Genomic DNA, 21,611 nt, shown 5'->3' with positions numbered 1-21,611 from the left:
CCCCAGCCAACCTCTCATCCCCTTTGTCAACAACTTCCGTCTTACCCGGCGCCGCACCCTCTACAAACTTGACCCTCTCCACACTCCCAAACACCCCTCTCAATATCCTAACCACCATCGCAATATCCGCCTTCGGTATCCCCTCAATATCAACCACCAGCTCCAACAAATGCACTTCCAGCGCCAGCGCACGCAACTGACAACGCCAAAACAGCGGCAACCCCGAACCCCCATTCGGCTGCGGCGGTTCCAGCAGATCAAAGATGGGATCCGCAGCCAACCAACGCACACAGTGCAGCAACGCATTCTTTCCGAAATGGAAAGCGAGACGCCGGATCTGGGGGCGGTGCACGGGTCCGGATTGCCAGAGGAAGTTTGTCGTGCCGCTTAGGCCGAAGTGGAAGGTTGTGCGGTGGAAAATGTACGGTTGCATGGTGGTGTAGATGTGGCGTGAGATTCGTAGCATGGTGGATAGACTGATGTGTCTTTCGGTGGGTTTTGCGCTGTTGTTGCAGCCTTTTCTGCGGGGGTCGTTGGTGAGATCGTAGTTGCGGGTTAGGCCGACGGCGGTCATGAGGATCAGTTCCTGGAGTTCGGTGGGTAGGCGCTGGAAGGGGTGGAAGAGTGGCTGGATGGGTACGGTGTCTTTGTCACAGGGCGGTGGCCCGAGGGCTTGGGAGCGAACGCCGAAAATGTAGTCGACTATGCCGGTCACGCAGTGGACGTGTCGGCTTGGTAGACGGGCTGCGAAATGCGAAAAGTAGAGTTTGTTTAGGTAGTCGCGTGCCGAGAGCCAGCCGGAGCCGTAGCGGATGACGAGCTTGTAGTAGCTGGTCGATGGTTTTGGCTTTGATACAGATAATGACCATGCATTCTCTTCTCCAGTAAAGCAATCTTGTCGGCGCTCAGCGACCCCCATCTCGCTGCTAACCAGGTCCATGCTCTTGCTCTTCATATTCCGTTCAAATCGCCCAATGGTACCCTTGTTACTGTCCTTTTGCGGTTTGAAAAGCCTAACAGCAACAGTCTTCCTAAAGTCGGTAAAACTCGAGTCGGTCAGGATACACGTCACAGTCTTGCCGAGCGCCAAATCCTCATTCGAACCGGGCTCAGGAGGAAGCAAACTTATCTTGCCTTGAAAGAACGTGCTCGAGTCGTGGCTCATGGACCATCGTTTCAGGTGGTCCAAGAATAATCTTCTCTGCTGTTCCTGGGCCCAGAATCGGTTCGAGGGATTGCGACGAGATTTTGTCGACGGTGGGGTCCTAGGGGGTGTGACCGAGTCTGTTGGCGTGGCTGGTGCTAACGTCGTCTTTGATGTTTTTGGGAGGCTAGTGTCGCAGGTGATGGAACCACGAGTCATACTGCAGATGGGAGATGAAAGACCGGTTTACGTCAGTTGAGTGGTATATCGATCCGGTGAACGTCGGGGAAACTGCAGACTTGGTGAAATAGGTCGGGTGATGCCCCCGACGTCGGCAGAGACTAATCACTTCGCCCGGGTATGTTCTTTGCTTCCCCACTTGCAAACGATGAGGTCCTGAATGAAAGCGAAACTGGGGGCTGGCTACAAGACTTTTGCTTTTTTTTTAAGAAAGGGTCTACGCTAGATGTACCTTGTAGAATTGGAGACGACGAGGATGGGACCTCGGGAGTTTGGCCTTTGGAAGCAAAGTTCGAGAAGGGCAAAGTGCAAGTGTCAAGACGCGAACAGATGGGATCTCAAAAATTCACGAGATGTGGAAAGAGCTGTCAGATGAGCGTTGACCAGACGGCTGGGCTGTTAAGTTAATGGTTCTCTGGACCCTGTGATGCGCACAGCAAGATCAGTGTCTTTGATGATGCACGGTTACGCAATGTGCATGATAGCGGATCCGATGTCCCCCAGATCTGCATAGCGGCCGCTAGACCGAAAGGAAAAAGGCACACGCGACTACTCCCGGTAGCACTGCCGCAAATTGGATTATCAGTAATCCAGACATCGTGAATATCTTCTCCAACATCGCTATGCTCGCGTTGAGACAGTGTGAGATGAACATTGTGGGATGTGAAAAGGACAAATATCATATCAAAGGTGGCGATTTTGCCGGGTATCGTAGCCGAAAGTACACAAGAATAAACGCCCTCCAGCTATTCGCTGTGCAATCACGCTCTTCCTTCGAGCCAGCCTGCAGCTCTCTCCAAGAGCCCATTGAGTCCTTTTACATTGGCAAGAAGACCGCCGCCACGCGAGGCAACGTCATTTCCTACTGTTTCCAGCAGCATGCCAAGTGGAATTTGGGGGCCTTCATCTTCCCTTCCCTCCTTACGTGCCTTGTCACGCCCATTCTTGATTGCCGCTTCGATCTCAAACATGTTGTCACTAAGGGTATTTCTGATTTCGGCCTCAGCTTTCGCTGCGTCGTAACGTGCTTGAATGTTGTCGTGTTCGATGGCAATTTCCTGTCTGCTGTCTTGAAGACCAAGGATTTCTCTGCGTAACTCAGCATTATCGCGTCTGAGCAATTTGATCTTCTTGAAATTAGTGCTCAGGAGGTCGTTAGCATCCTGCAAGTCTAGCAGCTTCTCGTTGAGGCTCTCCTTGAAGGAAAGTGAGAGGTTGATCTCGGATCGCAGTTCCTTGCGTCGGGCAGAATCTTGCGAGGTTTGCAACTTCTCGGCCATGCGGCTGAGACGGTGGTCGATTGTTCCTTCTAGGATGGTGCGCGTAGTATCTGCGACTGTGATGCCTCGTACGGTAGAGCCCTTGATACGCATGATGGAGATGGCATGCTTCGGTCCCATGAATTTCTGGCGTTTGCGAGGGGGCTTCTCCGTCGTAGATTTGGTACGCTGCATCTGCTTGGGAGATAGTTTTCCTGTTTCCGGTCGTGGAGAAGGTTCAGCTTCTTCTTCAACTTCCGGTACTTCGAATGCGTCGGACTCTTCGTCCGCACTGGAGATTTCCACAACATCTTCTTCCCGGGATATCGATTCCAAAGGATGTATAGGCGTTCGTTCACGAACAGGGGAGAGTTCGTCGACAACTTCTGCTTCTTTCGCTGTAGGGTTCACGCCATTTGTTTGATTCGACTCGTGAACGTCTGGTGTTGCTTCAAGTTCACTTTGCTGGGCTGCAACTTCTTTCTTTGGTCTGCCGCGCTTAGCAGGCTTTGTCTGAGGGGTCTCTTCTTTCTGGATATCCTCTTCGACTCGTCGCGGCCTTCCGCGTTTGGCGGGCTTCGCCGTGGCGAGGTTTGGAAGGGTTTCCTCTTCCAGATTTCCATTGTCCGAAACATGTCGCGGTCTTCTGCGTTTGGCCGGCAGCGGCGTAGTGGTTTGCTCTACAGATTCATGCTCTTGTATCTGTAGCGTTGATATCCCGTTTGCTATTGGTGAGATCTGGACTGGCGTCGGCTGGGTGGGTGGAGAGAGCTCGTCTACATGCATCTCAGTCTCTTCTTGGGTCATTGGCTGCGGTCGCGGTTCGCTACCAACCACTCGCGGTGTAGATCCATTGAGTTGTGGTGATAACTCGTCCTCACCCTCTTCGTGTGTTGGAGCAGCGGTTGGTGTTTCGAGAACAGTTCCGGACTGCGGAGCGGACGATGTTCTCGGCTGGCCGTTCGGAAGCAGACTAGGTGTGGCTGGGCCAGCGTCGGTCGATTTTGATCGTCTTGATGTCGATGGCCGTGATGCGACCGACGCTTCCTCTACTCTGTCGATAATGGGCGTCGTTTTGTGGAAGCTACCGGGGGACGCGCGTATTTGCGACGATACTTGTGGAGGAGTCCGCTTGACTACCGTAGATCTGGCGAAGACTGTCTCGCGCACAGTACTGGTGCCCTCATCCAACATGGACAACTCGTCTGGCACATTGTCTTGCTCCTCACGTATAGGTGGGACTGTCCCGACCACTCTCCGGGTCTTCTCGATGGAGCGCACGGTCTCATCCCGATCAGGACTGAGCTCATCTTCCACCCCGTCGGCTGCGCCGGGTTGCGCATTTGGAGAACCCCGCTTCCTCTTGCCCAACTGCGGGGTCACAGCGTTATCCTTTGGCGTGCTTTTCTGTTTCGAGACACTGCTGCGCTGGAGCGACGCGCTTCTCTGCCGCTGTGCTGAGCCATTTGCGGCGCGAGGGGTACTTCGGATTGGAGTTCGACGCGGCGATGTTTGGGGCGCGAGAGGGGCTTGTTTGGGTGGTTGGGAGCCAAGAGCGCCGAAATTGAAGCCAAAAGAAGCCTGGACAGATGAGGGTCTGTGGTTGTCAGTGTTTGCGTGTCTCGCGATCTCTCAGACTGTCTTACCCAGCACCGCGCACGCGTTGTTGTCGATGTTCGCGGCGATCTACGGACCTGTAAGCATTGCTCCCAGATTCTGGACTAGGAAATAATTAGCACGTACCGACTGGCGCCATAACAATGTCAGTCGTAACAATTGTCGGGGTTGATGTCGTCGCTGTCGCGTAATCGAGTCGGTGTTGTGAGCCAGACGCGCTAGGACATGTCGCAAAGCTCGGACGGCCGAACCCATGTTCACCGTCCCCGCAACTTGGGAACTTTCACCTGTCCACGGCGCGAATACGAACAAAGACCACACATCAACGCGACCATGGGCTGGCTCTGGGGAAGCGGCGATAGCTCAAACGGGCAAGACCAACTCGATCCATCTCTCCGCGACTTCCTCAAAAAAGAAGCGCCTACCGGCCCCAAACCCTCACTGCCGCCCGCTCCCAAAGAAAAGCCCGCCGAATCCCCAGCTCATACTCAACCGCAAACACAAACAGACGCCCAAAAACCGTTCGTCCCACCGCAATCACAGTTCCAAGACGGCCGCTATGCAGACCTGTGGAAGAATTATACCCCTCAAAGTATCATCGACGACCGTGGAAAGTCGGAGCAAGACCGGTTGCGAGATCTCGTAGACGCCTACAACGACCGCAAAGCCTCAATTGGACGCGTAGCCATGGAAAACTGTGCGCTCGAGTACATGGAACAATTTGAATGCTTCCGGAATCCAAAGTCATGGTGGTCAGCAGGAACCATGTGCATCGCCGAGTCGCGCAAGTTCAACCGCTGCTACGATATACAATCCAAGTTTCTGAAGGCGCTCGGATACATGACCATGGACGAGCGATCGCCAGAGGACGATGAGCGGATACAAATGCACGCGGACAAACTCTACCAGCGCATGCTGCAACAAGAAGAGGAGGCGGAGAAGGCGAAAGCAGAGGGGCGACCAGTGCCCAAGTTCGAGAGCATCTTGTCGAAACGAAACGTTGTCGATGCAGTGGGTGGCGCATCATCAGCACCACGGAAAGCTGTGTCCGTAGCTGAGATTGGCAAATCAAGCACCGCTTTGGATGATACCGAGGTCTGGAGCCAGATCAAGCCAGAGGTACGAAAGGAGTACGAAAAGAAGCTTCAAAGTCTGACACCAGAAGAGCGCGAGATTGAGAGGATGGCCATAGTAGGTGAGATCCGGGCGCAGACGGGTGTCTCGAAACAGTTGGAGCAGACATTCATCGAAGAGCGGGTAGCTCGTATGAAGCGGAGAGAGGCCGGCCAAGCGACATTCGGTGATACCATAAAGACGTTGTGGGGATGGGGTTGATATCGGAGTGTCAAGAGGGTAAATAGGTCATGTTTTGATAACGTGTATGAACATATCATGATGCAAACAACGGCTTCCACTACCAGAGACAGTACACCGCAGATGCTACACCCATCACGCCCGTTCTACCATGCTCACCTTCACGACCAACGGTTCCTTCTGCCAAAGCGTATAGACAGTCTGATCAAGCCAGTCCTTGTTCTCGTCGAACAACTCCAGATCAAAGTTCCACAGCACTTTTGTTATAATCAATCGCATCTCATGGTACGCCATGCTGTCACGCCAGTCAGCCAGACGTCACAATCATATCCGTTGCGAGACTTACTTCTTCCCTATGCAATCTCTCGGGCCTACAGAGAACGGTTGCAGCGCCGCGCGATCGTCATCTGCGAATCGTGCATCGTCGGTCCAGCGTTCGGGGATGAAGCAAAGCGGGTCAGTGAAGTTCCTGGGAGACGTATACATGGCGTAGTGCGATGCTGAGACGGTTATCTTGTCGGGTATGTGGATTAGCTGCGCTTATGTTCTTGATGTAAAGTATGTATCAACTTACATTTGGTGGGATAAAGTGTCCGCATACCGTCGACCCATCGCTAGGCGTCTGATGCGGCAATCCTACTGCAACGGGTGGATACAACCTAAAAGCTTCGCTGATGCATGCTTTGAGGTAGGGTAGTTTCGCGATAGCCTCCATATTGATTTTTGCCTCGTCTTGAAACGTGCTTCTGATCTCTTTGACAAGCTTCGTCTGACATTCTGGATGCTTCAAGAGCAGGTAGGTTAGTCCGGCTAACAGTGTTGCTGTAGTCTCTGTGCCAGCTACCATGAACGTGGTAGCATTGCTGTCCATCTCTTTCCTGCTCAGACCCTGCTTGCCCATCTCTTCTTGGTTTAGCACTAGATCCCATAGATCGACTCCGATCTTACTCTGTCTTCCTTTCTCGAGCCTTTTTGTGACGCGCTTGACGTTTGTATCGAAGAGCCGAGATCGTGTCTTCGAAAATAGAGCCGTCGTGATGGGTTTTAGAAACTTGGCAGCGAGCGGGTAGTGAGCGTTACTGAGGTTCATGCGCAACGTTGCTTTCATGAAGCCGAGAATCGTGCCCACCCATGGGTCGTAGGTGCCAGTCTTGAGCATGTGGAGGGGTTCTCCAAAGGTAAGGTCGCTCATGACATCAAAGGTCGTGAAACTGTATAACTTGACTAGATCGTATGTTGCAGTGCCAGTCGTGCTGGAGACGATTCCATCCTTGAGAATCTGCACCAAATCGTCAATGTACTTTGTGAAAAGTGGCTCTTGCTGCTTGATCGCGCGTTCCGAAAACGCCGGGCTGAAGATCCTACGTACGCGAGCATGCTTTGCGTCGTCTGATTCTTGAAGTAAGGCGGCTACGCCGTTGGGATTTGTACCGTAGCGGGGCCAGTGTTTTGGAGGCGCGGAACCAGGACCAGTCTTGGACCCGTAGCCGTAGATGTCACTAAGGGAACAGGGTCAGTGAGAGGCATGTTCTGTGGGCCTTGAGATCTTACCGCCATGCTTCGGAGCTGGTGAAACTAATCTCGTTGGGCGATATGCGCACAACGTGTCCGTATTTGTTGTGACAGTCGGTAACGTAGACGTGCAACCTACCCGTAAACGTAGCGTAGAGTTGCTAGATGTGGTTGGATGAAGTTAGGGCACCTCTTCTATCCAGTTCGTGCAGACACACTTACCGGTATGCGGGTGAAAGCTGAAAGTCTTGGGCCGGGGAAGTGGCTTAAAGGATGGAAGTACAGTCGGTAAATGCCTTGGAGGATCCATCTTGCGAACAACTGTTGTTATATCAGACTATGTTATGAAGTTGTTGACGACGACCATATTCATTACCAGTACAATTACGGTGGTTAAAACCTGTAAAGTCGTGAGATTTTGAAGGGCCTTGGGAAGCACTAAGCTACCCTTCTCGAAAGTCGCCATCTCGGGTGCCTAGGTATGGACAGAGGGTGGGACAAGGTCGCAGGCGACCCTGTTATTATGCACTGGATCAAAAGACTGTATGTTTTTCCAACGGGATATGGCAGTAGAGATGGCGGTGCTGCAGAAGATTGCAAGGCCGTTCGAGAACTGTGCGTTGACACTGTTGAAGATAAGAGTCCATTGCCCATCAGGCTTGTATTCATGAGCTCTCTTCCCCCATATGACCAGCCGTGTGAGAGGTAAGAGCTAGCGATAACATCGCCCTGCTAAGACATGTCAGAAAAGACGCTTAGAAATATCCAACCCGTCAGCAAATCACAAACGACATCCCGTCTCCAACCCCAAATGTGCCCTGTTATGGATGCACACAGCGAGTCTAAAACGCCTTTGATGATACGCCAATGGTCCGCCAGCATCCGTGTTGCCAGCCTATATCAGCTTCGATGCCAGTTATTCGCAGGATTTTCGTCCTGCATTAGATTCACTCTCACCGTGACTAGACGGCCTCGAGCGGAATACGACCAAGGCTCTTGAATCCTGCCGGTCAACAAAGACCTGCCAATTACTGTTGCCTTGCAATCCTCAGGCCTCCAGCGGACATAAAGGCCCATGTCCATTGTCGTAAGTTTCCTTCCGTCTGTAGACTTGGCGTCACAGCTCTTGGCATGTTAAACTGAGACTTGATGCAGCCATCATACAAGCTGACTTCGCAAGTGCTTATGCGTGTTTCCCATACCGTAGTAAGCCACTGGCGTGCTATGTGGAATAGCTGCGCTGTCGTAATCGCTCAGCAAATCGCAGAAGATACAGTTGTGATATACTGGAAAGCACGAAGGACTGAGCAGTAGCACATGACTCTAAAATTGAATGGAGGCTATGTTGGCGGAAACAGAGGTTAAAAAAGAAGAGAGCCTTGGAGGAGATAGCGCTGATGAAGGCTAAGGAGTAGGAGGCGCGGATCAGTCTTTCCGCTGGCCACCTAGGTAGGAAAACAGCCAATAATATGCACTAATCCTAATTAGCACTAGTGTCCCGTCATCCACTACCCAGGCCCCGCCTATCGCTGCAAATCCGTCCTGAAACCTCCCTTTGTGTTGACTTGGGCTCTCACAGCGCGCTTTGGTGCGATCGAAAAGCCTTCTGTGATATCAATCTTACGTTCTTCACAAGGGAAACGTGTAGAAATGGCACAGCACCTACTTCACAATGTCGCGACACTGCTATACATTACACCAGCTCATCGTTCCTCGGGCCATCAACCAGCATCACCTCGACTAACCTTGAAAACCTGACACATGCCCGAAATGATTCAAGACGCCTACTCCAACTTCTCCGTCGCAATGGAGCCCTCACCCAAGGACGGTACAGCCATGCCATTCAGCACATCGGCTACATTTATCGTTCTTACTGCCGTCTTTCTGGAGTTGTTTGTCATCTGCCTAGCATCCGAAATAGCGCATTATGTTGTCGACCGATTGGGGGCCAGACATGTCGATTGTGAATTAGGTGAGGTCCATACTGTACGTCGCGATGAAGCTGATACACGGCCACTTCTTACTACTAATGGCGAGCCCTGCCTGGACACTTTTGTAGTAGACTTTACCCTACCCCCGCCTTACAAAGATGATGATGGTTTAGGTGTTTCTGTTGTGGAGTTGGAGGATGGCGACAAGAAATAGACGAGAACTCATGCTACATTACTGGTATGCAAGTAGACTTTGAATTCGGTCGGGTCCAGTGGTGATTTAATAGTCATACCACGAGGAGTCATGTCTTTAGTCAAGAGGATAGATTCTCTGCCATCCCAGTTGCGGCTGCTACGCCATAGCATAGGCGTGGCTGCATGAGCAGGGGTTTGTCACTACCCAATCCTGTTAGCGCACATAGCTTTTGCTTACTCACTATGCTATCTTGATACAACACACCACTCATCCATACACCTCTGGTCTCTCACTCATTCCAACTTGTGAACCTTCTTCGCATAACATCATCTATCTGTTCCTTCACAGTCTCTCCCATATCGTTTATTTCCCTCTACCTCATCCCTCACAGAGATGTCAACCCCCCAATCCCGTGCCAAATCCCTAACGCTCCTCAATCTCTCGTCCATCTTTGGCCAGAAAGACGTTCCCACACGTATGCAAGCCATTGCCGATTTGTGGGTACCAAGCGCAGACGTGCTCTTCGTAGATGCACTAGGTGTTTTCAAGTCACACGAGGCCATTAGCGAAATGGTGGACAAGATACAAAGTATGGGTGAAGCGGGCGATGAGTTTGTTGCTTTAGGTAAATCTTAAATCATGATGAGTTCTCGAACAACGGGAAAAACTGATGGATCATTAGATGACGTTGAGTGCTTGAAACATGACAATGAAGATGATGTGTGGGTGACCAAGGTGAAGTGGGGTATCAAGGCATCTGGCAGTGGGAAAATGGGGTTGATGGGCGAGGATATCTTGACGATTGTAGGCGGAAAGATCAAGGCTTGTTATACGTTTTTGGATTCGAAGTAGCTCGCACTAGAATCGTGACGTAGGACTGACATTCAAGCCAAGGGCGAGATATTTCACCAAGCCAACTCATTCCTCCCTCCGCTGTCTTCACTTTCTAAAACTGCCTCATCGTCCGCTTTCTCCATTAGGTCAATGAGAGGAAAGACACTATCCTTCATTGCCAGTAATTTCGAGCGCTGCTTGATGCGCGTATAGAAAACAGGACAGTCCCTACTGTCACACTTGATCTCTTCGCCCCAAGCTAGATTTGAGCATCGGCGGCACACACTTTCAATCTCCGATACACGTGTCTCGGTCTCCCAGGCGCGGTATCTCAACGATAGTAACGAGTGCGCTGGCCGCTTGAGACAATTTACACAAAGTGGCAGCATGGCGTATGGTTTGGCCTCGATGCCTGGAAATTGTGCCGGTACAGAAGTAGTGAGTTTCGAACGGCAGACCATGCAATGTGAGGATTTCATGTAGCTTTCCAGTGTTTTCTTGAGAGCCGTGTTACCACCTGCGAGAAGAGCATTGCCCCTGTCATGTCTGAGAGCCACGGGAATTGAAACGTTACGAATGCGTTGTGTTTTGGGCATCTCGTCGTACCATTGCCGTACGTTGGCGCCGACGAGATTGAAGATGCGTTCGAGTGGTGGAATAAGGTTTTTGTTAATGTAGTAATCCGCGTCAAGCTCTAGATGATCGCTTTGAAGTAGGGTTTCGGGACTGACGCAGCGGTCGGAAAGGCGGGCTCCGGGTGCACCAGTGACAACTAGGTAGGGCACACGTTCGCCATACTGAGGCTCGGCACGCGGATCGACGAGCATTCTTTTCGTGGCAATGAGGGCACCGGGTGGCGGAGGGCCTCTGTCAGAGTATGTGCCCAGCTTGACTTCCTTTGCGAAGAGGAAGTCTTGGATACTGACGCGACCTTCCATGATCTTTGCGCATTGTTCTTGGAAGTACCGTTTTACTTGACTCAGGTCTGCCGTGCGGAACAAAAGCTTCAATGCTTTCTCTTCGATCTTTTGCTCCGCAGGTGTACCATCTCGACGGACTGTTTCGATTCCCTTGGCGTCAAAGTCCGGCTCCTTCTGGTTCCGGTGCTCGTACTTGAACCCTACGTAGCGTTTCTTCGCAAGTAGAACACAAGGATGGTATACCTTCTCGAACTTGAGCTTGATGGGTCGTGGGTTCGCTGCGGTAATGGCTGTAGCAATTTCCTCGCCGATGGTGAATGCTTGGTCCTTGGTACGTCCTTTGAGGTGGATAAAGAGTGAATCAGTGTCTCCGTATACGACTTCTGCACCCCACTTCTCAGTTGCGTGGATGATGGCGATAGCCTTCTCGAGGGTCTCGCGACCAGTCTGGACGATGCTATCTGCGATCTCTGAACATGGCATGCGACCAGAGAATGATGCAGACGTGTACCCATAAGTGACGTTGGCAAGTAGCTTCAATGCCAACTGCCTGTTGTTCAACAGCTGTTGCAATGTTTTGTCGTCTTTATCCTGCTTCATCCCGCTCTTGACCATTACACGAGTCTCCAGGATCTCACCAAGCATCTTCGCTAACAGCGACTTCCGCATCTCTGGCTTGACGTACATCATACCGTTTGGCGCAATGTTGATGTGATCTTTCACCAGCTCCAACAGCTGCGGCTCGCGTTTAAAGTCCATAAAACCCATCTTGTTCTGGCCCCGCCAACTGACGATGCGTCCAAGACATGTTGAGTAGCAATAGTTGTAAGCGATCATCACGCTAGGGTACAACGATTGGAAGTCGAGGACAAGTACCGGACTGGAATAGAATGCGCTCTGCGGCTCCATTACCAGAGGTAGACACTCGAGCGCATTCTGCTGGCCGACCTGCTTTCGGCTTGGTGAAACAAGGATGAAGTTCTCAGGCTTTGCGATGCGAAACATGGTAGATTCTACCTTGAACTGGGAGCCTCGCGAGATGACGGCAAAGAAGTCCACGCCAAGCAGGCGAGCTTGCTCGCTAGTTCGAGGCACAGTCTCGTTGGCTTCCAGGATGTCGAAGTTGAGTTGTACGCGTGTTAGAAAGTAGTCCAGCACTTTTGCCAGATCCCGTGGCTTTCCGCTCAGATACCAGGCCGTAAGATCAGAATGCTGGTAGTGTGGTATGCGCTTGTGAAGCAAGTGGAAGGCTACGTTCTCCAAAGTGTACTGAAGTAAGTTCAGCTCCCCTCGCATAGCTCTCCAAATGTTGATCATGTGTCGGCCCGTGATGCGAATAGTCGAAGTATGTGTAAAGCCCCATCGATCGGCCTCCTTTCCGAACCTGCCGTGAGATTGCGACTTCATCCTGCTGATCTCATCGCACAGATTGTACTCGTACTTCATCCTTGCACGTTCTATAAGGTAACCCCAAGAGCTGTTGTGCACTTCATATCCGGTGAGTATGTCCGGATCGAACTGACGGACGATATCGACAACGCGGTTGATCAGATCCAACTCATCTTCCTCGTATTCAACCTCTACTGGGGCTTGCTTGGCAACCCGTCCAGCAATGCCTTCCTCGTCGGAGAAGCACAGGATACCGGCACGTGGGCGGTCGGTAGTTGCGTTCTCTTCACCCTGCACGCTCCAGAAAATGCATTGAATCTCATCCTCAGCCGGGTCTGGTACGAGAGAACCTCTAGAGTTCACGTGAACTTCTAAGCTCATGATGCTCATATATTGAGACTCGTGCTTGACACTCGTCGAATCTTGTTTTAAAGAATATTTGAAGCCGTGTGCATTCTTCTGTGTTGGACCTTCGATCTGCGATAGATGACTCATGGGGTTGAATTTGCGTAATGGTACTGGCGTCGGCTCCTCTGCTTTGGATTTGGGCTTTGCTACCTTGCGTGGCTTCACTCGCCGATTGTTCCAGTTCTCAACTTCCTTGAAAGTAGGTGGAGGTCTAGCAAGTTCCCAGTGACGCAGGCCACAACGACGTGCCCTTGCTTGATTCATTGCAGTCTCCTTGTTTTTGTCTACTAGAACAGGCGGATGCTCTCCGATATTGGCAAGAGACGCACCGGTAGGGTCGAACGGAGGAAGGTATGGTAACGTAGTGTTCTGTAGGTTGAACTCTCGACCCGCATAGTTTCTCGGTCGGTCCGGAACATCCTTCTCCTCGCTGTAGTAGGCATCCTGATAGATTACCGGCGGGAGACCAGCATACATCATAGTGCTTTCGACAACCTCGACTGATGGAGGTAGTGAGCCGTAGTAGACAGTAGGATGCATGTGCTTCTGTGATTTTTCCAACTGCTGCACTAAAGAGATTGCTTGAGTGCGAGCTTTCGGGGTATTGCTGTGCGGTATCATGGGCGAAGTCTTCTGATGCGTCCACGGAGTCTTAGGAGAGTGTTGCGAGGCTTTTGCCTCGAGATACTTCGGTCCAGGTGTCTTAAGGCCTTCTTGGGAATTTGAATACCGCGATTGACTCAAGCGAAGTTTCGTCCCTGGTGCATTGGGATTCTTCACTACAGGAAATAAAAGTGTTGTCGATCCTCCTGGGCCCTGAACTCTGATACTTCCTTGCGAAGCCTGAACAGGATGAGGCGGGTCTTCGCCCTTGTTGAGCGCATTGCGAAACGAAACACGTTTGTTAGTACTCGGCGTTGCGGCTAATACTCGTTGACGCTTCTTATCATCTAAGTCTATAGGCTCGAGAGAGCGCTTCCGCGTGTTCCTCGGACTGCTAAGTGGTTCGCCGTCATCGTCCGGATCAACTAAATCAATTCCTTCATCGATGTGTACATCTTCACTCTCCATCTCACTCGAACCCTTGAGTAACGATGCAGTCAGGGGATCCAGTGATTGCTGCTCTTCAGTGTCGGTCTGATTATCGGCGTCTGCTAGATTCTCATCTCGCTCGTCACCAGCAGTAGCATCGCTATGCAGCTGATCCGTTTCCAGCGCATCGAATACCAGCTGGGCTCCACTATCAATGGGCAGACCATCGTCTTCTGTCATATCGGTATCTTGTTCGGTGTTGTCATCTTGGAGTTGCTGTGTAGACAGAATGTCGGGGTAGAGATCTTCGATGCTTTCTACAGCAGTTCTGATGTGCTCTTGACCGACGACGGGTTTCACGAAGTCATCGAGTCTCGCTTCTCCTCGTCCTTGTCTTTCCTCGATGATCAAGCTCTCGACAATTTCTCGATATTCTTCTTCATGAATCCATCCACCCTTGTTTGTGTCCCGTGTATCCGCCGACATTGACACGAGGACTTCAGCGGGAAAGGGGCTGCTCGAAGGATCGGAAAGGCCCATACGACGTTTTCTTCGACGAGTTTCATCTCGCCATAGACCAGCCATTGATGGCACAAATTTGTCGTCTGGATTGCGAGGCAGCTGGCTCGAGCGTTCTAGAAAATCATGATGGATGGGTCGGTATTGTAATTCGTGCCGGTTCAAGATGTCTTGAACACATATATCGACCTCGAGGGTGCAGTGGCTTTGTCGCGGATACTGGTCCGCTTCCGCCATGAATTCATCGGGAATAGAGGCATCGTGCCACTTGTGCACCGTAGTGTCTATCTCGTCACTGTCTGGAACGGGTCCTCGGAACTGTACTTTGCTGCAGTTGATGTAGTCACACCCGTACAAGTTATAGTCGCACATCCATTGCAGGAGGTATTGCAGGTGGCTCTCATATGGCTGGAACACCTTGTTCAAGATTGCCCCCTGATGCAGAAGATCCGTAAACCGCGTCATGTGCATAGGATTGAGCATGTAGACTTTCAAAAAGGTCTTGTATCCAACATTGTACCCAAAGAAGGGCACGCCCTTGACGAGGGAGATATGGCCAACGTAGATCGACTTTTCATCGTACACGTTACGTCGGTAGGTGGCGGCGAGGGCGTGGTCAATAGCGGTGCGAAGTTCGAGGATGTATGCATTGACTAAGAGACATTAGATTTGTTCCCACTCAAAGGCTATGTCACACCCACCAACCTCCTTCTCCAAAGCGCCACTGTACTCTAGATACAAGTAAGGCAGCGCTCCATGGATGTGAGCGCACACCTTCTGCCCGGTCTCGGTCGCACCAAAGGCTCGAATTACCGGGACTTGTGGCGCGTCCAAGCGACCCGCAGAACCGACCTTGCGCCGTAGGGGAGGGTCGAGGTCTGTTGGAGCTGCTTGGTAGTTGTCGACGCAGTTCAGGCGAAAGCGGAAAGGAGCCATGACGACACGGCCGGTAACCAGGAAGTGTGTGCGAAGGTATAGACTCGCATCGTGTTCAGGCGATCATCCAAAACCAAAGTCGCGCATCGCACTCGCGAAAGAATTGGTGGTGTAAGAGGGTGAAAGAGACGCGGTGCTCAGCGAGTCGCGACCGGAGTGCGCGTGGTCCCGTGAGACGCGAGATCGACGCTGCAGCCCCACGCCCGCTAATTCGCGATCCACTCTCGCCGCCAACCCAAAGCTTCTACCAACTCTCACAACCTTGACCACCCAACGCGACCGAGGCGTCACACCAACACCAACATGCCGCCTTCTCAACCAAAGAAGCCCGATGTATCCGCTGCGGCGAAAGAGCGCAACGAGTACATTCCCTCTTTCATCTCGAAAAAGCCCTTCTACGCAGTCGACGAGACTGGCGAGGACAACACCGATTACCTCGAGCATCAGCGTCTGCAGAAGCAGGAGCAAGATTCAAAATGGTACGATCGCGGAAAGAAGTTGGGCCCGGCTGCGACAAAGTTCCGCAAAGGCGCATGCGAGAATTGCGGAGCCATGACGCACAAGAAGAAGGACTGCTTGAGTCGGCCACGCAAGGCCGGCGCCAAGTTCACGGGCAAGAACATCGAGGCAGACGAGGTCATCCAGGACGTGCAACTAGGCTTCGATGCGAAGCGCGACCGATGGAACGGCTACGATGCATCGCACTTTGAGGAAGTCATCGAGGAGTACAACGCCATGGAGGAGATCCGGAAAAAGGCAAAAGAAGCCGAGAAGGGTGACAAGTCCGACGACGAAGACGAGGGCGACAAGTACGACGCCGAGACAGACATGGGAAGGAAACAAGCCACATCCACGCGCAACCTGCGATTACGCGAAGACACGGCAAAGTATCTGCTCAACCTGGACCTCGACTCGGCCAAATACGATCCCAAGACGCGCTCCATGGTGGACAGTGGTGCAACAGCCGACAATGCAGCCCAGCTGGTGGCAGAAGAGGGATTCATGAAGGCTTCTGGGGACGCAGCCGAGTTTGAGAAGGCGCAGCGATATGCCTGGGAGACACAGGAGCGCGGAGACAAGAACAAGCTGCATTTGCAGGCGAATCCTACATCTGGCGAGGTCATGCGGAAGAAACAGCTCAAGGAGGCTGAGGAGATGGCTGCAGCCAGGAAGAAGGCCCTGGCTGAGAAGTACGGCACTCAGGAGAAGTTCACCGACGACACACTTCGCAAGACGGCCGTCACGGAGAATGAGCGGTACGTCGAGTACGACGAGCGGGGCGCCATCAAGGGTGCGCCGAAAGTCAAGGCAAAGTCCAAGTACCCAGAGGATGTGCTACTCAACAACCACACATCGGTTTGGGGGAGTTGGTGGTCAAACTTTCAATGGGGTTTTGCATGCTGTCACTCCACCGTCAAGAATTCTTACTGTACAGGCGAGGCAGGCAAGGAGGCTTTTGAGCTAGCAGACCGGATGCGAACAGGTGCTGACCTGGACGAAGTGCCCAAAGAGATTGCATGGAAAGAAGAGGCGGCCCTTGAGGAACACGTACCGAATGCGCCAGACCGCGCCGAAAAAGCGAAAAGCGATGCTGCCAGTCGGAAGCGAGCTCTCGACGAGATGACTGGAGGCGTAAATGAAGAAGAAATGGAAGAGTATCGCCGCAAGAGGACAATGGCTGCCGACCCTATGGCAGCATATCTCAGCAAGGGAGGCAAAAGTGAGGCGGTTTGAGTTGTCCAGCCTTTCGTTGCGGCGTCATAGGGCATCAATATTGTATTACTAGTAGCATTGCATGGCGTTTATACCCTTGAGTCGCATCCGAGCATACCATGTAAAATGACATAGCAGTTCCTGATGATCATTGCGTTGGCCATGCGTGATCCGTACAGTTCACGGGTGAAGGGTGCATGCAGCAAAGCCATGCAGCCCTATTAGTGAAGATGCGTCCTCTCCCCCTCCATCACGAATGCCAACTCAGACTCCGAGGCGGTTGCGCATGCAGCCGCGTATGCGTTGTTAGTCGAAGGCGAAGGCAGCTGTTTATGCTAGGATGCATAGCCCGGGCGGAGGCGTTCGCGGCACAGGCTGCGACCAGAACACGCCTTAGGAGGATTATGGCTAGGTAAGATGGTATACACAAGAGGGTTAGTTGGGCAGCAACCAATTACCGCGTGCGATGCTTCGTCGCGGGTGAAGGCGATGACGAAGCGCCAAGCAGCACGAACCACCTCCCAGGGTCGAGCAGTAGGAGCTCCTATGGTGGTTGACTGACCCGAACAGCGCAACCACATAACTCATCCCCACACCTCCTCCATTCTGCGCATTCCTTTTGCGCGCCTTCCCGACGCGGACCCACAACCTTTCATTTCTATAATCGCCCGATACCACCAACAACCAAACCCAGAAGGGGCTCACGACGAGCAAGATGGCGCTCTACGGAAGCTCGCGCAACGTTGACATGGGGAAGTACGTATACCATTGCTACCATGGTGGACTGGCACAAATATGTCGAAGGACCGGTCGCTGCAGCATCTAGAGCACAGACTAAGAAACATCTCAGGCAGGAGTCGGAGCTTGCCATCAACATTCGTAAAGCTACAAGCATCGAAGAGGTCTCACCCAAGAGTACGTACCGAACTTCCCGAGAACGCGAACGAGGCTTATACTGGCACAGGGAAACACGTGCGAGCATGCATTGTCTACACATGGGATCACAAGAGTTCTGCGTCCTTCTGGCAGGGCATGAAAGTGTAGGTCAACTGGAGCGCATCCATACTACCCAAACTGCTCCCAGTACTCATGGCATATTCCAGGCAGCCAATTCTCGCCGACGAGGTGCAGACATTCAAGGCGCTTATTACCGTCCACAAGGTCCTACAGGAAGGCCATCCCATCGTTCTCAAGGAGGCGCAATCCAACACCAGCTGGCTCGAGAGCTTATCACGGGGCTCCTCGGTCGGCGAAGGCATGCGAGGATATGCGCCGCTCATCTCAGAGTACATCTACTATCTCATGGCCAAGCTTGCCTTCCACCGACAGCACCCAGAGTTCAATGGTACGACATGTGACAGCAGGACACGGATATTGGGCTGATTGGAACAGGAACCTTCGAATACGAGGAGTACATCAGCTTAAAGTCGATCAACGACCCCAACGAGGGGTATGAGACCATCTCAGACCTGATGACCCTGCAGGATCAGATCGATGCCTTCCAGAAGCTCATCTTCTCTCACTTCCGGAGCGGCGCGAACAACGAGTGCAGGATAGCAGCGTTGGTGCCATTAGTTCAGGAGTCGTACGGAATCTACAAGTTCATCACTAGCATGTTGCGCGCAATGCATACAAGTAAGTAGCAGGACTTCAAGCCAAGTTGCAACCCAGCTAACCAGTGTAGCACTTGGTGACGATGAAGCGCTCTCGCCTCTCCGCGGACGATACGACGCGCAACACTACCGTCTCGTCAAGTTTTACTACGAATGCTCGAATCTGCGATACCTGACAAACCTGATCACAGTACCGAAGCTGCCGCAAGAACCACCGAACCTGCTTTCTGAAGACGAGAATGCGCCGGCGCTACCTACACGACCGCGGAACGAAAAGCCCGAACCCACGCGCGCCCCCTCTGTCGACCCCGAGCCGATCAACGAGTTCTGGAAAGACAACCAGCGCAGGCAGCAAGAGGAATACGAAGCCGAACAGCAGCGACTACAGCGACAATGGGAGGAGGCTCAACAACAGCAGCAACAGCAAGCGTTGCAAGCACAACGTGACTTTGAAGAGCAACAGAGGCTCCAGGCAGAGCAAGCTCGGTTGGCGCAAGAACAACTCATGCGCGATCAATATCAACAGCAGACACAGGGGCGTCTTGCTGAGCTTGAGCGGGAGAACTTGAATGCGCGCGCACAGTATGAACGCGACCAGCTGATGCTACAACAATACGACCAGAGGATGAAGGCGCTAGAGGGCGAGATCAACCAGATGAACCAAAACTTCCAACAGCAGATGGGCTCGCGGGACGATCAGATCAGGGCACTTCAAGAGCAGCTCAACACATGGAGATCAAAGTACGAGTCATTGGCCAAGCTATATTCGCAACTGCGTCACGAGCATCTTCAACTGCTGCAAAAGTTCAAGACGGTTCAGCTCAAGGCAAACTCTGCCCAGGAAGCCATAGACAGCCGGGACAAACTGCAACGCGAGCTCAAGACCAAGAACTTGGAGCTGGCAGACATGATCCGCGAGCGCGACCGAGCACTCATGGAGAAGGACCGTCACACTGGTGGTCACCGCGAGGAGACCGAGAAGTTGAAGCGGGAACTTCGCGCTGCTTTGGATAGAGCCGACAACCTCGAGCGCGGCAAGGGCTCGGAACTCTCCGCAATGCTGTCAAGACACAACCGAGAAATTGCGGATCTTGAAGAAGCGCTGCGAAATAAGACCCGTGCGTTGGATGAGCTCCAGATGAAGTACCGCGAAGGCGATTCTGACTTGGAGCGTCAATTGCGCGACAAGGAAGAAGAGCTGGAGATCTTCCGTGCCGGTATGGACCAGACACTACTCGAGCTAAACGAGCTGAAGCTCAACGCCGGCACGAACGACGATGTCCTGGACGGTCACTTGGACACCCTCATCCAAGACAGTCTCCAGAAGATCAACGACATCATCGACTCGGTTCTCCAAAGTGGCGTACAGCGTGTCGACGATGCGCTGTACGAACTGGACTCTCCAATGCAGGCTGGAAACCAGAACGCTACTGGTGCGTATGTGCTCTCGCAGATTGAGAGGGCATCGACATGTACCATGGAGTTCTCGACCGCGTTCAACAACTTCATCGCTGACGGGCCAAACGCAAAGCATGCTGAGGTTATCAACGCCGTCAACAACTTTGGCGGCTCAATAGTTGATGTTTTGGTGAACACGAAGGGATTGACGCGGTTCGCTTCTGATGAGAACAAGGCTGACCAGCTCATCGGTGCTGCCAGGACTTCGGCCATGTCAACCATCAGGTTCTTCCGTAACGTGCAGTCAGTTCGCATGTACGACATGGACGCAGAGCAGAAGATCAACGTGGTCATCAACAACAGCACCGAAGTCGTGCGCAATCTGCAGAGCTTGTCTAAGCTTGCAGACGCGTTTGCGCCAAAGAGCAAGATCACCAATGCTTCTGGTGATCTCGGCGACCTGGTCGACAATGAGCTGACCAAGGCGGCCAACGCCATCGACGCGGCTGCTGAGCGTCTAGCAAAGCTGATGAAGAAGCCCAGGGACCAGTACTCAACCTACGAACTCAAGATCCACGACTCCATTCTCGAGGCCGCTATCGCCGTCACGAACGCTATTGCCCAGCTCATCAAGGCAGCAACCGCCTCGCAGCAAGAGATTGTTCGCGAAGGTCGAGGAAGCATGTCCAAGACACAGTTCTACAAGAAGCACAACCGCTGGACCGAAGGTCTCATCAGTGCCGCCAAGGCCGTCGCCACATCGACCAACATGCTCATCGAAACCGCCGATGGTGTCATTTCTGGCCGCAACTCGCCCGAGCAGCTCATTGTCGCTTCCAACGACGTCGCTGCTTCCACCGCCCAGTTGGTGGCTGCTAGTCGTGTCAAGGCTAGCTTTATGAGCAAGACGCAAGACAGGCTTGAGGGTGCGTCCAAGACTGTCACGGCGGCTTGCAGGTCGCTTGTCAGGCAGGTGCAGGAGATTATCGCCCAGAAGAACAGGGACGAGGGCCAAGATGTCGACTACAGCAAGTTGGGCGATCACGAATTCAAGGTTCGCCAGATGGAGCAACAGGTACGTGGTTGTCGAAAGTCATTTGATACAAAATGGGTGCTAACACATCTTTCTAGGTCGAGATTTTGCAACTCGAAAACTCGCTTGCTCAGGCTAGGACGAGGCTGGGTGAGATGCGCAAGCTTTCTTATCTCGAAGAGTAAATGCTTGCACGTTAGCGCTTTGCTTTGTGCAACATGTTCGATCCATCGTTGATAGTTTTGATTCATCCTTGCGTCTTCTGGTAGGGACATACTAGGAAGAAAATCTAATCCTTCTTTTTCCATTAGCAGAAGATTATATGCTTGACCTTGGTTGTAATAAACTTTTCTTTTCATACAATGGACTTCTTCATGCCTGTCATTGTGCCTTTAAACATGGACAGATTCCGTCATGGAGCAAGAAATCATTCTGATTACAGAGCAGAGTTTCCAATCAAGCAATGGGTAGCCGTACTTGCGTCGCCTGTCCTGACAGGCAAGCACCTCTTATACCAAGTACCCGCCAAGCGCAAAATCCATCCTGGTTCCTTTCCTTGGGCCATCGGCTTCCATCGCAAGACTCCAGGTCGTGGGTATGCTG

General features: G+C 52.4%; 6 protein-coding genes across 6 annotated transcripts; 3 read left to right on the top strand and 3 right to left on the bottom strand.

Annotated features, from left to right (window-relative positions):
- Positions 1–2,145: 2,145 nt before the first annotated feature.
- Positions 2,146–4,399, bottom strand: ACET3X_005474 (uncharacterized protein; the record flags this gene model as incomplete). Its single annotated transcript, XM_069451683.1, has 3 exons — positions 2,146–4,240; positions 4,290–4,329; positions 4,387–4,399. The coding sequence occupies 3 exons, from the start codon at positions 4,397–4,399 to the stop codon at positions 2,146–2,148; spliced, it is 2,148 nt and encodes a 715-aa protein (XP_069307518.1).
- A 194-nt stretch (positions 4,400–4,593) lies between these two features.
- Positions 4,594–5,595, top strand: ACET3X_005473 (uncharacterized protein; the record flags this gene model as incomplete). The annotated part of the gene is made up of 1 exon (XM_069451681.1): positions 4,594–5,595. One exon carries the CDS (start codon positions 4,594–4,596, stop codon positions 5,593–5,595), a length of 1,002 nt encoding a protein of 333 aa, XP_069307517.1.
- Positions 5,596–5,709: 114 nt separating this feature from the next.
- Positions 5,710–7,552, bottom strand: ACET3X_005472 (uncharacterized protein; the record flags this gene model as incomplete). Its single annotated transcript, XM_069451680.1, has 5 exons — positions 5,710–5,869; positions 5,921–6,087; positions 6,149–7,073; positions 7,301–7,407; positions 7,463–7,552. The coding sequence occupies 5 exons, from the start codon at positions 7,550–7,552 to the stop codon at positions 5,710–5,712; spliced, it is 1,449 nt and encodes a 482-aa protein (XP_069307516.1).
- Positions 7,553–10,118: 2,566 nt separating this feature from the next.
- ACET3X_005471 (uncharacterized protein) lies at positions 10,119–15,251 on the bottom strand (the record flags this gene model as incomplete). The annotated part of the gene is made up of 2 exons (XM_069451679.1): positions 10,119–14,968; positions 15,017–15,251. 2 exons carry the CDS (start codon positions 15,249–15,251, stop codon positions 10,119–10,121), a joined length of 5,085 nt encoding a protein of 1,694 aa, XP_069307515.1.
- A 303-nt stretch (positions 15,252–15,554) lies between these two features.
- On the top strand, positions 15,555–16,985 carry ACET3X_005470 (uncharacterized protein; the record flags this gene model as incomplete). Its single annotated transcript, XM_069451678.1, has 1 exon — positions 15,555–16,985. One exon carries the CDS (start codon positions 15,555–15,557, stop codon positions 16,983–16,985), a length of 1,431 nt encoding a protein of 476 aa, XP_069307514.1.
- A 548-nt stretch (positions 16,986–17,533) lies between these two features.
- On the top strand, positions 17,534–21,339 carry ACET3X_005469 (uncharacterized protein). Its single transcript, XM_069451677.1, has 7 exons — positions 17,534–17,720; positions 17,815–17,879; positions 17,929–18,004; positions 18,068–18,309; positions 18,357–18,599; positions 18,649–21,050; positions 21,107–21,339. Exons 1-7 carry the CDS (start codon positions 17,680–17,682, stop codon positions 21,191–21,193), a joined length of 3,156 nt encoding a protein of 1,051 aa, XP_069307513.1. The 5' UTR covers positions 17,534–17,679; the 3' UTR covers positions 21,194–21,339.
- The last annotated feature ends 272 nt before the right edge of the window (positions 21,340–21,611 follow it).

The sequence above is a fragment of the Alternaria dauci genome, chromosome 4, assembly GCF_042100115.1.
Source record: "Alternaria dauci strain A2016 chromosome 4, whole genome shotgun sequence".
Taxonomy (NCBI): domain Eukaryota; kingdom Fungi; phylum Ascomycota; class Dothideomycetes; order Pleosporales; family Pleosporaceae; genus Alternaria; species Alternaria dauci.
This window is presented reverse-complemented; position numbering and strand designations above follow the sequence as displayed.